At 41.5% G+C, this 12,151-nt stretch overlaps 3 protein-coding genes across 9 annotated transcripts in view; 1 reads left to right on the top strand and 2 right to left on the bottom strand.

The window, feature by feature from the left end:
* Positions 1-906: 906 nt before the first annotated feature.
* On the bottom strand, positions 907-8,969 carry LOC147322653 (transcription factor 7-like 1-B). Of its 6 annotated transcripts, XM_086307182.1 has the most exons (6): positions 8,826-8,955; positions 7,791-7,904; positions 4,427-4,638; positions 1,866-1,962; positions 1,540-1,696; positions 907-1,404 (listed from the first exon to the last, which is right to left on the bottom strand). In XM_086307182.1, exons 3-6 carry the CDS (start codon positions 4,449-4,451, stop codon positions 1,270-1,272), a joined length of 414 nt encoding a protein of 137 aa, XP_086163308.1. In that variant the 5' UTR covers positions 4,452-4,638; positions 7,791-7,904; positions 8,826-8,955; the 3' UTR covers positions 907-1,269. The 6 variants fall into 6 exon arrangements, 5 of the variants coding, with proteins under 5 accessions (XP_086163308.1, XP_086163305.1, XP_086163309.1 ...); XM_086307179.1 differs by lacking the exon at positions 7,791-7,904 and having other exon boundaries at positions 8,826-8,969; XM_086307183.1 differs by lacking the exon at positions 8,826-8,955 and having other exon boundaries at positions 7,854-8,135.
* LOC147322654 (serine/threonine-protein kinase pim-1-like) lies at positions 2,818-8,655 on the top strand. Its single transcript, XM_086307083.1, has 9 exons — positions 2,818-3,036; positions 3,440-3,682; positions 3,817-3,969; positions 4,091-4,185; positions 4,323-4,370; positions 4,474-4,692; positions 5,708-5,888; positions 5,975-6,145; positions 6,235-8,655. Exons 1-9 carry the CDS (start codon positions 2,976-2,978, stop codon positions 6,324-6,326), a joined length of 1,263 nt encoding a protein of 420 aa, XP_086163209.1. The 5' UTR covers positions 2,818-2,975; the 3' UTR covers positions 6,327-8,655.
* A 180-nt stretch (positions 8,970-9,149) lies between the features above and the next one.
* LOC147322655 (kinesin-like protein KIF1B) overlaps positions 9,150-12,151 on the bottom strand; it is a 55,445-nt gene continuing 52,443 nt past the window's right edge. Inside the window, exons 1-3 of one of the 2 annotated variants that reach the window (XR_015131110.1) lie at positions 10,793-10,843; positions 10,573-10,630; positions 9,566-9,629 (exon numbers count right to left, since the gene is read on the bottom strand). Coding sequence is in view for 1 of the 2 variants with exons in the window: in XM_086307116.1 (XP_086163242.1) it covers positions 9,444-9,629; positions 10,573-10,630 (244 nt within the window). In the remaining variant the exon portion in view is untranslated. Of the gene's footprint in view, positions 9,630-10,572; positions 10,631-10,792; positions 10,844-12,151 lie in introns of those variants that run through there. The other variant, XM_086307116.1, reaches the window with a different exon arrangement.

Here is a 12,151-nt window from a genome sequence, read left to right on the forward strand (position 1 = left end):
ACAGTTGTTGCTCTATTGAATAAACCCCAGAAACCTCATAGTCATCAACATAACATTCTTCCAACGCTTCATTTCTCTTAGTCAATTAATTTAAGACTAATTGATTCCTCTTCATTTGCAAATCATACTACACAGTATCCTTATCAGAATACTCAAGAAACTTAAAACTAGCCTAATTACAGTAAAATGAAAGTGAGGCATGAAACACATCAGCAGAGACACATAATACATACACGGATTACACAGCACCATATGTGACATTAAAAATAATACAATAAAACAATTAATTCCCAATTTTGGATTTCATCTTGGTCAGGTTCAACTTCTTTTTCTGAACAACTTCTCAGTGTGGGCTTTGAAATGTTCTTTGACCATCACTTCATCTTCTTCATCTGACATAAACCCACCAAGAGCATTCTCTTTGTGGGCCGGTACTGCTCACCCGAGTAAACACGAGCTGACATTGACATGAATTAAACATAAAACATTATATACAGTATAAGATTTTGTAAGGTAAACCTAGTTCATACAAATGAAGTAAAGAAAAGTTATTAAAACAAAACGTGCCTTGCTGTTTATTCTTTCAGTGTCCCACAGTAGCACATTTCCTGCTAGGAAAATGTCAGAAGTCACATCATTTCTGTAAATTGGGAAGTAACTGTAATACATCAAGTCACCTCTGTCTCTTGTTACCAGGACTTTTTAAAATGAATGGTGCAACATGGAAAGAGGCCCTACACAAAAGTTTAGCTTTGAGCTCAATATGCGATGATCCTTTCAGCCATGACATCTCTGACATGGGAAACCAGGGAATTTGATTAGAAAATGGTGAAGGATTTTCTTTTCAGTTAGAAACTGGATTTGTGTAACATGGTGGTGAAAAGCCCCCAAAGAAAGCAGCATATGATCAGTCGCTATATTGCATTTAATACAAACGTCCTTCGTGTATCCTTTGAATACAGAACAGATCATTTCTGATATCTATGAGTAAACCCAACGAGCACGTGTCCCAAAAGACCCCACAGTGTTTTTATCTGGCTTTTCCCTGACAGTTAGTGGACACTGACAGATGTGTGCTGAATATGAAAGGAAACAAAAGAACTAAAGAAGGTTTGCAGTGTTAAAAACAAGAACTACATGAAGGTTGTTTCATCCTGCTGTAACTTATGACAGAAGCATCTTTTGTTTGTTTTTTCATTTATTTACACAAAGACAGATGTTGAAATAACAGGAGTAACAGTTTAATTCAATTGAAATCAGTCCAATCGTCTATAATGAAATTATTGTTGGACATACATAGTTTTCTTTGGTCGACCAGGCTGGATGCTCTTTGGCATGATTCTGTCTTTCTGTTTCAGCCTGCTTGAAATATCTGGCTTTCTGGTCGTTTGAAAGCGACTTCCACTGTGGACAGAAGATCATAAGAACACACTGTGAGCACTGCTACTACACATAACTACAGGACAGCTGGGACACATGCAAAAACATGAGCAGACAACATTAACAGATGCATAAATGTATGCAGAGTTACACACTTACTCTCTGTCCCACCACTGCATTTACGGCTGCATTTCCAGGGATGTTGAGTTCAGCAATGACCTTTGGCCTCTGCTCTTTGAGATAGAGCATGAAGGCATTTGGAGGCTTCTTGACGTATGGCCCATCTTCATCCTGCTGGGCTGGGCACTTTCTTTTTCTTCAGGAATAAAACACAGAGTAAGAGCACATGTTAGCACTGTGTACAACTGTGAGGGAAGCAGTTCAAAAACACGAGACAAGCTGTAAAACTGAATGAAATCAGGCACCATTAATGGATCATTACAATAATTCCTGCAGACATCTGCAAACAAATGACAGATACTTGCAGATCAGTGAACCAAAGCAGCCGAGCAAACTTAGTTTGGAGTGGAGGTGTTAGGTGGAGGAGCAGGAGTGACATACTCATACATCTGTACACCGTTCCTACACAGATGAAGGGAGACAGATATGAGATAACAGGAAGAAGTTATGAATATAGAGATGTTCAGCAGCTGTGTTCACTCCAGTGTTTGTGTGTTTTACGTACAGTACTCCAACAGGACGCAGGTTCTGGAGCACACAAAACACACAACAGGTGACGAGACAAGCTGCAATACTATCATCTATCCACTAGGTGGAAGAATTGATCAGTAGAAAGAGGAGATGTGCTCAAAACGACATTCATACATAGATTTATTCTTCTTAGTTAGTCTTAAGAATTAGGATTCACTGACAGTGAAGAAGTTTCAGACGTGCACTCGCGTTTCCCCTTTTGCCTTTTCCTGCTCCAGCCAAGTCCTCCGCCTGCTCGACATCTCTCCTATTACCTTTTATTACGCTTGCACTCATGCCTTTGCCTTTCACCACTTCAAAACTGCGCCTTCTTCAATATTACCTTCATATGCTCTCTTTGCTTTTCGCCTTCCTCACTACACTAAGTACCATTTTTTAACGCTGTGTACTCACTCTTGCTAAGTACATGTGAACAGATCTTGAAGAAAAAAAACAAAACAAAACATACTTTTCTTTTCTCTTCTGATACTATTGAATGATCCTAACAGAAAAAAACAGAGTTAACACTGACTTAATAAAAAAGTGTTATATTTTATCTCAGATAAACTAGTCAGTGTTTATTAGTGTTTGCTCAACTAGAAGTCTTCATAGTAGCATCCACACATCAAGTCTTTAAACAAATAATGAAAGGATAATGAAAGAAAGTTTAATGTGAAATTACTGAATTATATGAAATGCCAGAGTGTTTTTCTTTAAACTACTTGCCTTTTAGTGATGTCACTAAAAGGCAAGGTTCTAATGTTGTGTTGCCATAGACTCCGGAGTTTACTTTTAAAGCTCACTTACAGAACTGACTTATACAGCTTAGTTAGAAAAGTCAAGCATCCAGACATTTGAAGGACTATTCACTCATTAAGGTGACATTTTCTATTTTAAAAATTAAGATGAAAAAGGAAACAAGAAAAGTTACGACTGAGGCAGATAAGAAAGATCCAGGAGATCAAAGTAAGTAAAAAATAAAATCCCCTAAATAACAGAATGTACATTTCTAACAATGTTGAGGCTCTGTGTATAAAATGATTCATTTTTAGAGGATTTAAATCCTGGTTTTGATTGAAACTAACCTGAGTGCAACATGTCTAATCAAAGAAAGGTTACTGGGGCACTTTGTCTTTTGGTAAAATAATGTGACAAGTTTATTCTTGGACTGAGCAGTGAAAACAGAGCAACAAGTGTCATCAGTATCTAGACTTAGTAGACCTAGTATGGTGTTGGTGTGTTTTTTATCAAAAGGATAAACTTGTTATTATATTGTAAGCAATACTAATTTAAAATTCAATGACATCAAAATCCTTCTAGTCCTGATGTCGAGCGCTCTTTTTCACTAATGTGTTGTTGTTGTTTATAGATTGTAAGAGCAGGATGGCTAAAAGAAAGGCCAGTCCTGAAAAAACGACCCCCATAAAAAGAAGGAGGGTCACTGAGCAGGCTGGTCCTTCCACCAGCTCAGATGCTCATGTGGTCGGGGGAGTCAAGCGAAAGGTCCAACAAGATGAAGCGGGGACAACCAATACAGCAAAAAAGCGTAAACTTCTTGAGCATGTGAGCGGTGACAAGGGGCAGGCATCTTCCTGGTTGGACACTGGTAAAGGTAGGCTAATTAGTTGAGTGAGGGGTAGATTAAGTGTACATCTGGTTGCTAGTTTGAAGATATTAGTGTTTGGGAGATATTTGTGTCTATTATCTAATAAGCTGATGTGCTTTTGGTGTTTTCCACATCTGCAGACTGCAGCATAGAGATTTCAGAGAGCTGCAGTAAAAACAAAAAGGCTGGCAAAAGGAAAGCTGCGGGAGACACCAGGGACCCACCTAAGAAAAAGAACGTGGACCAGGACAAAACCAAAACCGTTGCCAAAAAGTCAGTGGCTGAACAGAAACGTAAGTAGCAAGCAGCTTAGCTTTTATATTCAGGTGAAGAGCAAAATGAACATTTAGGGTACAGCAGAGAGTAATTTGTGTGACAGCTGTAGTAAAACCCAATTTGTGTTTGTCTGTTTAGGTGACTTCCAAGCAAGATACGTGGAGGAGCACCGGCTTGGAGAAGGAGGCTGTGGAGCAGTGTTTGCTGGCTACCGCATAAAGGATCATTTACCAGTAAGTGTTCAGATGGTGGTAGTAAGACAGGCAGTAATGCAGATAAGGGATAATATCGTAAGCTGAGATGTATGCTGTTTTACACCTTTAATGATGTCATACTGAGGAAATGCTCATCAATGCCCTGTGTCTTTTAGGTGACCATCAAACACATCCCAAAGGGGAAAGTGTACTGCAAAGTGAAGGTAAATGTGCAAGACTTGAATTGTTTTTACATTAGTGGATTGCATGCAGCGTTCACCTGTGGAACGTCTGTGCCTCATCATCCACTTTGTTGAAATATTTCAGGATGATAACGGGAAGAATGTGTCAGTGGAAGTTGCCATCATGCTGAAGCTTGCAGCTGAAGCAGATGGATCAGTGGAAACATCAGCCCCAGTGTCTCTGTTGGAGTGGTTTGACTTTGGCAGAGAGCTGATCCTGGTGATGGAGAGACCTGTCCCCGCTGTGGACCTGGATAAATACATAGAAGAAAATGGAGGATTTTTGCCAGAGGACAAGGCCAAGGCAAGTTGACTTGCCTTAGAAGAGTCTTAGACTGTACATCATTCAATCAAAGCACAGAGTATTAGAGAAACATTAACCCATTGATTGATTATTGTCTTTTTCATCGTTTCCAGGTAGGGCTGGGCTATATCATACCATTCACGGTAATACCGGTGTAATTTTGGGCAACGATAGGAAAATGAAATATCGCGCTAGAATAGGTAAAACGCGCATGCGCAGTGCCTATGTTTACATACGCAGATGGCGGTGACGCAGAAAGAGAAGAGCAAAAGTGGATCGTTGAATGAAACGGATGAACCAGAACTGGTTTGTAAAAATGCTGCAACTTTAGTGGTGTGGAACTGGTTTAGCTTTCGTCCGTCAGATACACAACAAAGCACGATTTTTGGTAGCGCATGCTAGCGGGCCGCCGTTATTACCGTGTTGTTTGGAAAATACGGCACACTTAAAATCAATCCTTTGATTTTTCTGAAACTCGACAGTGCCCCTTATAATCCCGTGTGCCTTATGTATGAATTCTGGTTGTGTTTACTGACCTCAAAACGATTTTATGTACACGGCGACTTTGCTAAGCTACAAAGCCGCACCGCTCGATGGATTGTCGGAGCATTACGGCTATCGTAGGCAGGCGCCTCGCGGAGTGATACGTACTGCACCTCAACGTGATATTACCGTATTGTGTGTGTATAACCTCTTTTTAAGCTTTGTGGATATTTTACATGGTTATGCTGAGGATATGTCGGCCAATTTCCACTGGAAATGCCTTTTGGTTAAACTGTCAGCGAGGAATTTGCATTTGCACTGTTACATTTTTATATAACTTTAATGCACATAAAAAAACAGCTGCTTGTTTAAGTGAAAATACATTTATGGGGTTTTTTGCACTAATAAAGTTGTGGCGTTGTAAAGTATTTTGTCTAGTGTCAGTTATATCGTCAGTTATATCGTTATCACAACTTTTCAAATGTATATCGTGATAAATATTTTTGGTCATATCGCCCTGCTCTATTTCCAGGTCATTCTGAAGCAGCTGGTTGATGCTGCGAAGCACCTGGAGGATAAACACATCTTTCACCGGGACATCAAGAGTGAGAACATTCTAATTGAGACCGGCTCAGATGTACCGCGTGTTCGTATCATCGACTTTGGACTGAGCTGCTTTGTTAAGGAGCAGTCGCAGTACCGCGTCTTCTATGGTAACATATTCTGCTCTTGCTCTTCACAGATGTCACAATTTTCGCCTTTTGTTTTAGAAGAAATTGCAATTGTGTCTGTTTATTAGGTACAGAAATTTACTCCCCTCCCGAGTGGTACGGGCGCAGTTGCTACAGGTGTGGACCCACCACGGTATGGCAAATGGGAGTGGTTCTGTACGAAGCGCTTCATGCCGGGGACTTTAACACCACGAGCTTCCTCAAAAAGCGCCTGAAATTCAAAAGACATCTGTCCAAAAGTAAGAAAACGTCACACTTCAAGACTGACTGATGGCTTGGACCACTGGAACTATCATCTTCATGTTTTTTCTCTTTCCTTTCTTTCCAGACTGCCGGGATTTCTTGGACGCGTGTTTAACCAAAGTCCCGGAGACGCGGCCGACGCTGGAGGAGCTACAGCATCACACTTGGCTGAGATAAGCCTATCACACACACACACACAAACACACACAATTCAGACGTTATCATTTATGTGTGATGTATGAATTACCTTTCTTTTTTTCAGGAAATAATTTTTTTTAATTGGCCCACTTTAAATTTCAGTGTTTTGGAATTCCTGTAACCCCCCCCCAGCCATCCCAGGAAAGGGGATCTCTCTTTGAATGGGCTTTCCCGAGGTTTCTTCCCGTCAGTCTGGCCCCCCCAGGGGAGTTTTTCCTCGTCTTCATAGAGAGCTTGGGCTGGCTCAGGAGCTCCATCAAAACTGTCTTTATTTAATTACTCTAATGTAATCATATACTTTAAAGTAATCAAATAAAAGACAGTAAAAATCTGAAGACTTGAAGTAAACTTCCATTAAAATAAAACTTGTTTAATTCATCTTTGCTGAGGATACTGTGTTATTACTATTTCAAGGATTATGTCAGAACACCGGATACTGGTACCCATCCCTACCCATCACTAGGGAACAGAACAAACCAGACATCAATTACAACAAAAATGACACTGACCCAGCCAGCATGACTCGTCTGCCTTAAGAAATGTTTAGCAATATTACAAATTGGGTGATATGCCTTAAAGTAGCTTCTCATGTGTTCAGCATTGTCAAAGGCTACATTTTAATTAAAACCACAATCTAGTAATGTTCTGTCTTTAACCTTCCTAATTTGTTTTTTGTCCTAACCTAATACTAAATTGCCAGTGAAAACAAAAGTTACATAAATAAAGAAGAGTAAAGAAAATTACGGTCTTTTTTATTGTAACAGTTTACCAGTGTACAGTTTGGTTTGTGACATATCTATCTAATAGACTCCAATTTGTGCATGTAAATGGAGAGTCCTCTTCACACACTGAGGTTAATTATGGAGTTCCACAGGGTTCAGTGCTAGGACCAATTCTGTTTACATTATACATGTTTCCCCTAGGCAGCATCATTAGAAGACATAGCATAAATTTTCACTGCTATGCAGATGACACCCAGCTCTATCTGTCCATGAAGCCAGATAACACACACCAATGAGTTACACTGCAGGAATGTCTTAAAGACTTAAAGACCTGGATGGCCGCTAACTTTCTGCTTCTTAATTCAGATCAAACTGAGGTTATTGTACTCGTCCCTGAAAAGTTTAGAAATATGGTATCTAACCAGATTCTTACTCTGGATGGCATTACCTTGGCTTCCAGTAACGCTGTGAGGAACCTTGGAGTCATTTTTGACCAGGACATGTCCTTCAACGCACATATTAAACAAATATGTAAGACTGCGTTCTTCCATTTGCGCAACATCTCTAAAATTAGAAATATCCTGTCTCAGAGTGACGCTGAAAAACTAGTTCATGCATTTATTGTGTGAATGTGTGTGTGAATGGGTGGATGACTGGATATGTAAAGCGCTTTGGGGTCCTTAGGGACTAGTAAAGCGCTATATAAATACAGGGCATTTACCATTTATTACTTCCAGGCTGGACGACTGTAATTCATTATTATCAGGATGTCCAAAAAACTCACTGAAAAGCCTTCAGCTAATCCAAAATGCTGCAGCAAGAGTCCTGACAGGGACTAGAAAGAGAGAGCAGATTTCTCCTGTTAAATCCAGAATTGAATTCAAAATCCTGCTCCTCACATACAAGGTCTTAAATAATCAGGCCCCATCTTATCTTAATGACCTTGTAGTACCATATCACCCTATTAGAGCACTTCGCTCTCGCTCTGCAGGCCTACTTGTTGTTCCTAGAGTATTTAAAAGTAGAATGGGAGGGAGAGCCTTCAGTTTTCAGGCCCCTCTTCTGTGGAACCAGCTTCCAGTTTGGATTCAGGAGACAGACACTATCTCTACTTTTAAGATTAGGCTTAAAACTTTCCTTTTTGCTAAAGCATATAGTTAGGGCTGGACCAGGTGACCCTGAATCCTCCCTTAGTTATGCTGCAATAGACGTAGGCTGCCGGGGATTCCCATGATGCATTGAGTTTTTCCTTTCCAGTCACCTTTCTCACTCACTATGTATTAATAGACCTCTCTGCATTGAATCATATCTGTTATTAACCTCTGTCTCTCTTCCACAGCATGTCTTTATCCCATCTTCCTTCTCTCACCCCAACCGGTCGCAGAAGATGGTCCCGCCCCTCCCTGAGCCTGGTTCTGCTGGAGGTTTCTTCCTGTTAAAAGGGAGTTTTTCCTTCCCACTGTCGCCAAAGTGCTTGCTCATAGGGGGTCATATGATTGTTGGGTTTTTCTCTGTATCTATGAAGCGCCTTGAGGCGACTTTTGTTGTGATTTGGCGCTATATAAATAAAATTGAATTGAATTATCTGAGGAAGAAGCAGAGTTGGTTTGTTTCCAGCTGAAATCATCCAGGCTCAGGAATTTGAATCGATCCACATCATTTCTGCTTGAACTAGAGAACATGAGTGTCGACTTACATTTGGTCTGTGAGACACATGTCATAGTGACAGTATTTGGGTTAATATGGCATTACTCACCCTGGTCGCATTTCTTCAATATCAGGCACCAAGTTCAGGAACTCGTTCTTTGCAGCCCGCGCAAGGTAGGAGGTCTCCAGAGTGGGAACCATCGGGAAGTTTTCACAGTCTGAGCAGGAGGGACTGGAGGCACGTGAGCTGTTCTCAGGGGTCCTTTAACACAAATCACACCAAGTTAGAATCAAATGGATAACCTGTCAATAACCGTTTGCAGATCGAGGTCAATGTTCCTAAAAATATGTTTACTTCTGGCCCATGGAGCCACAGCGCGAGTCCGAGAGAGAGGGGCAGGTAGAGGAAGGGGTGAGGGTGGCACTGCTGAAGCTCGTCACGGATGGATCACGTCCGATCGGTGAGATGAGAGAAAGCTGAAGTGAAACAACAGCAGGATGAGGTAGACGTCAATATAGGAACTCCCTGATGTGACACAGAAAGGCTATTTTTTTATTTCTTTGTATTATTTCTCACCTTGCAGTCACTGATGCTGTTCACCAGCTGCTTGTATTCAGTATTGAAGGTGTGTGTCAGAAGGCGCAGGCACTACAACACAACAGGAACAAGACCGAGCAGAGAAGGAAGAAGGCAGCAACAAGAACGCCCACTAAGCCCACGTTTTTCTCACCTTGGTGGCCAGCTCCTTCTCACGCTTTCAAAGGTGGTGCTGGAGATCTGCGAGGAGGCGGAGGTGGACGTGGACAGAGTGCTGGAGCTCACGCTGGGGGACAGAGACTCACTCAGGGACTTGGTGGTGGGAGCTGTTCCCACGGGAGCCGCCACTCCCAGAAGGTGACGGGTCTTTTCCACCTGGAAGAAAGATGGGGGCTAATGTGAGGTAGGGAGAAGAGGGGACGTTAGTCATGTAAAGGCCATAGGTGAGGGTAGGGACGTAGATCGACCGGTAAATTGAGAGCTTCGCTTTTACACTCAGCTCCCTCTTCACCACGACGGACCGGTGCAGCGTCCGCATTACTGCAGCTGCAGCCCCAATCCGTCTGTCGATCTCCGGCTCCCTTCTCCCATCACTCGCGAACAAGACCCCGAGATACTTGAACTCCTCCACTTGGGGCAGGAACTCATCCCCGACTCATCCTATATTTCCGTTTTTATATTTCTAATGTTTGCCTTGTTTTCTTCACTGTCTGGTCTGCCTCTGTCTTGCCTGTATGGATGCATTTACACCGAAATGTCCCCAACAAAGGATGTTTTAATTCACCACTATTCCAGTGAAACACGAGTCTCCCATCTTCCTGCTACCAGTCTGGAGTTTTTGTTCACCAAAGCACACACCAACTTCATACTGACGGACAGATCACTGCCCTTTTGCCGCCTTGTCTGACCGTGTTTTGTGGCTGTGGTTCACTTCACCTCACTCTTCCCCATTCTTGTCATTAAATCAGGCTGTTCTGCAACCATGGCAGCCATTCACTCTATGGCTTTATTCATGGTGTATTTTACCCCTTCACTAAAGGCCGTTCTCGTTTCCAACATTATATTTGCAGTGTTCGTCTATCTATCAATCAATATCTGCGGAGTATTTTTTTTTAACGAGTATCCTATTTTCTAAAGCACAGCATGTAAAGGGTAGCTCGGTTAGCAGGATGCTAGCATGTAGCGCTTAGTGAGACACGCCTCAGACGAGTTGAGCAAAGACCCCGTCTGTGTACTTTATACGTGAGCAACGGATTTAAATAAAATTAAGGTTTCAAAAGACAAACTTGAAGATAAAAAAATATATATATATACTCACCGGAGAGCCGCCAGGGTTTGCCGCTGCCATCTTGGCGCTCCTAAATTCAAAACTGCCTCTGCAGTCAGGCAGGGGAGGCGTGGAAATTGTCTTTGAGTTAGTCAAACGTTTTCCTTAGTTCGAGTAGATGATAAAAAAAATAATAATAATAAATGGGATTTTAAGTAGGACTAGGCGTTCTGTAATGATCTCTATTTAGGAGAAAAACTTAATCACTCACCTTTAAACAGCTCTCTTTTAGGAGACACGCTGCTGGCTAACGGTGTCATGTGATCAAACAGCGTAATTTAATTGGCTGAGAGCCACTCGACTCGATCTGGTGCTGATTGCTCTGGCTTGGGTCATTAAAGTTCATCACTTTTGCAGTTGAATTTTTGCAGGTGAATTTTTTTCAGGTGAATTTTTGCAGGTGAATATTTTTGCAGGGAAATTTGGAGGATAAAAATTCAGTGTCATAAATTCAATGTCTAAAAATACTTGAATTCTGATGATACTATATTTCTTCCATAGATATCCGTGCTCTCTGTTTATTAATAAAAGCCAAACTTCATTAATGGTAAGTGACAGAGATCTGATGAGTTCTTGCTGGTTTGTATCCACAGGAGGATACAAGCAGCTGCTTCTGTTTGCAGTCACCGTGCACCAGTGTTGTGTTTAATTGTGTCAGTGTTCATTTTTAAACACGTTTTTCAAATCAAATGTTTATGTATACATCAAGATTAATGTTCCAAACAAATGACACTGTACAGCAAATACATACATAGACATGTGCAGCAAAAGGAATCCGAGAAGATGTTTAACTTCTAAATGTTTAAATTGTTTGTTTTATATCCAAAGTCTGTCAGTTTGTCATTCCCTGTTATTGCTGCTGACTAATCACTCAAAGTGACACAACATGACCGTGGGTCTGATTTTTCTGGTAAACTTGTTTAGCAGCCCACTGGAGACGGATACCCTGTTCTTTGAACTTTAATACTGGACAGAAAATCGTCTCCTTCCAGAAACAAAGGGTAGCATTAGAACTTGTGTGAACAGCAAAACAATGTAGAAGATTTCCTTTTGTGTCTGTGTTGTGTCTAGGGCTGCCACGATTTGTCGACTAGTCACGATTACGTCGACTATCAAAATCGTCGACGACTGATTTAATAGTCGACGCGTCGTTTGAAGCTTTGTAAGATCCCAAAAGACGCAGGAATAAGTAGCAGGATTTAAGAGTGTAATAACGGACTGAAACAGAAGATGGCAGCACTGCATGTACAAGGATGCCAGCTGCCGTTAAACCCCGAAGAAGAAGAAGAAGAAGAAGCAGCAGCTGTGTCCCAGAATTCATAGCGCGGCCCAGCTCAGTTTCCAACAATGGCGGCAGCTAGTTAGTTTTAATATTACTCTTATTATTCTTTCTGGGTCACAAAATAAACGTTTAACATATTTTCAGCCGAGAATGTAGCTGTGTAAACCTCAAATATCGGCTCAGTTTATCAGGACACCACATATTTTCAAAAGCGCTCTGACGTTTTCAGAGTCGTCTGTTACCCACTAGCTCGATAGCTAGCCGGGGGCTAGGTCACTAGCACGGTGA

The sequence above is a fragment of the Aulonocara sp. 'chitande type north' Nkhata Bay genome, linkage group LG9 (assembly GCF_057382095.1).
Source record: "Aulonocara sp. 'chitande type north' Nkhata Bay isolate Kocher_YH1m ecotype deep benthic linkage group LG9, A_spYH_male_GT1.1, whole genome shotgun sequence".
Classification (NCBI taxonomy): domain Eukaryota; kingdom Metazoa; phylum Chordata; class Actinopteri; order Cichliformes; family Cichlidae; genus Aulonocara; species Aulonocara sp. 'chitande type north' Nkhata Bay.

Bases quoted from the DNA above. Each gene is read 5' to 3' on its own strand.
- LOC147322654 (XM_086307083.1), top strand. From the start codon at position 2,976: ATGAAAAAGGAAACAAGAAAAGTTACGACTGAGGCAGATAAGAAAGAT. The intron at 3,037-3,439 runs GTAAGTAAAAAA...TGTTGTTTATAG, and splicing joins GAAAGATCCAGGAGATCAAA to ATTGTAAGAGCAGGATGGCT. The intron at 3,683-3,816 runs GTAGGCTAATTA...CCACATCTGCAG, and splicing joins CTGGTTGGACACTGGTAAAG to ACTGCAGCATAGAGATTTCA.
- LOC147322653 (XM_086307179.1), bottom strand. From the start codon at position 4,451: ATGATGAGGCACAGACGTTCCACAG. The intron at 1,697-1,865 runs GCAAGTATCTGT...TTATTCCTGAAG, and splicing joins CTGCTTTGGTTCACTGATCT to AAAAAGAAAGTGCCCAGCCC. The intron at 1,405-1,539 runs GTAAGTGTGTAA...TTCTGTCCACAG, and splicing joins ATGCAGTGGTGGGACAGAGA to TGGAAGTCGCTTTCAAACGA.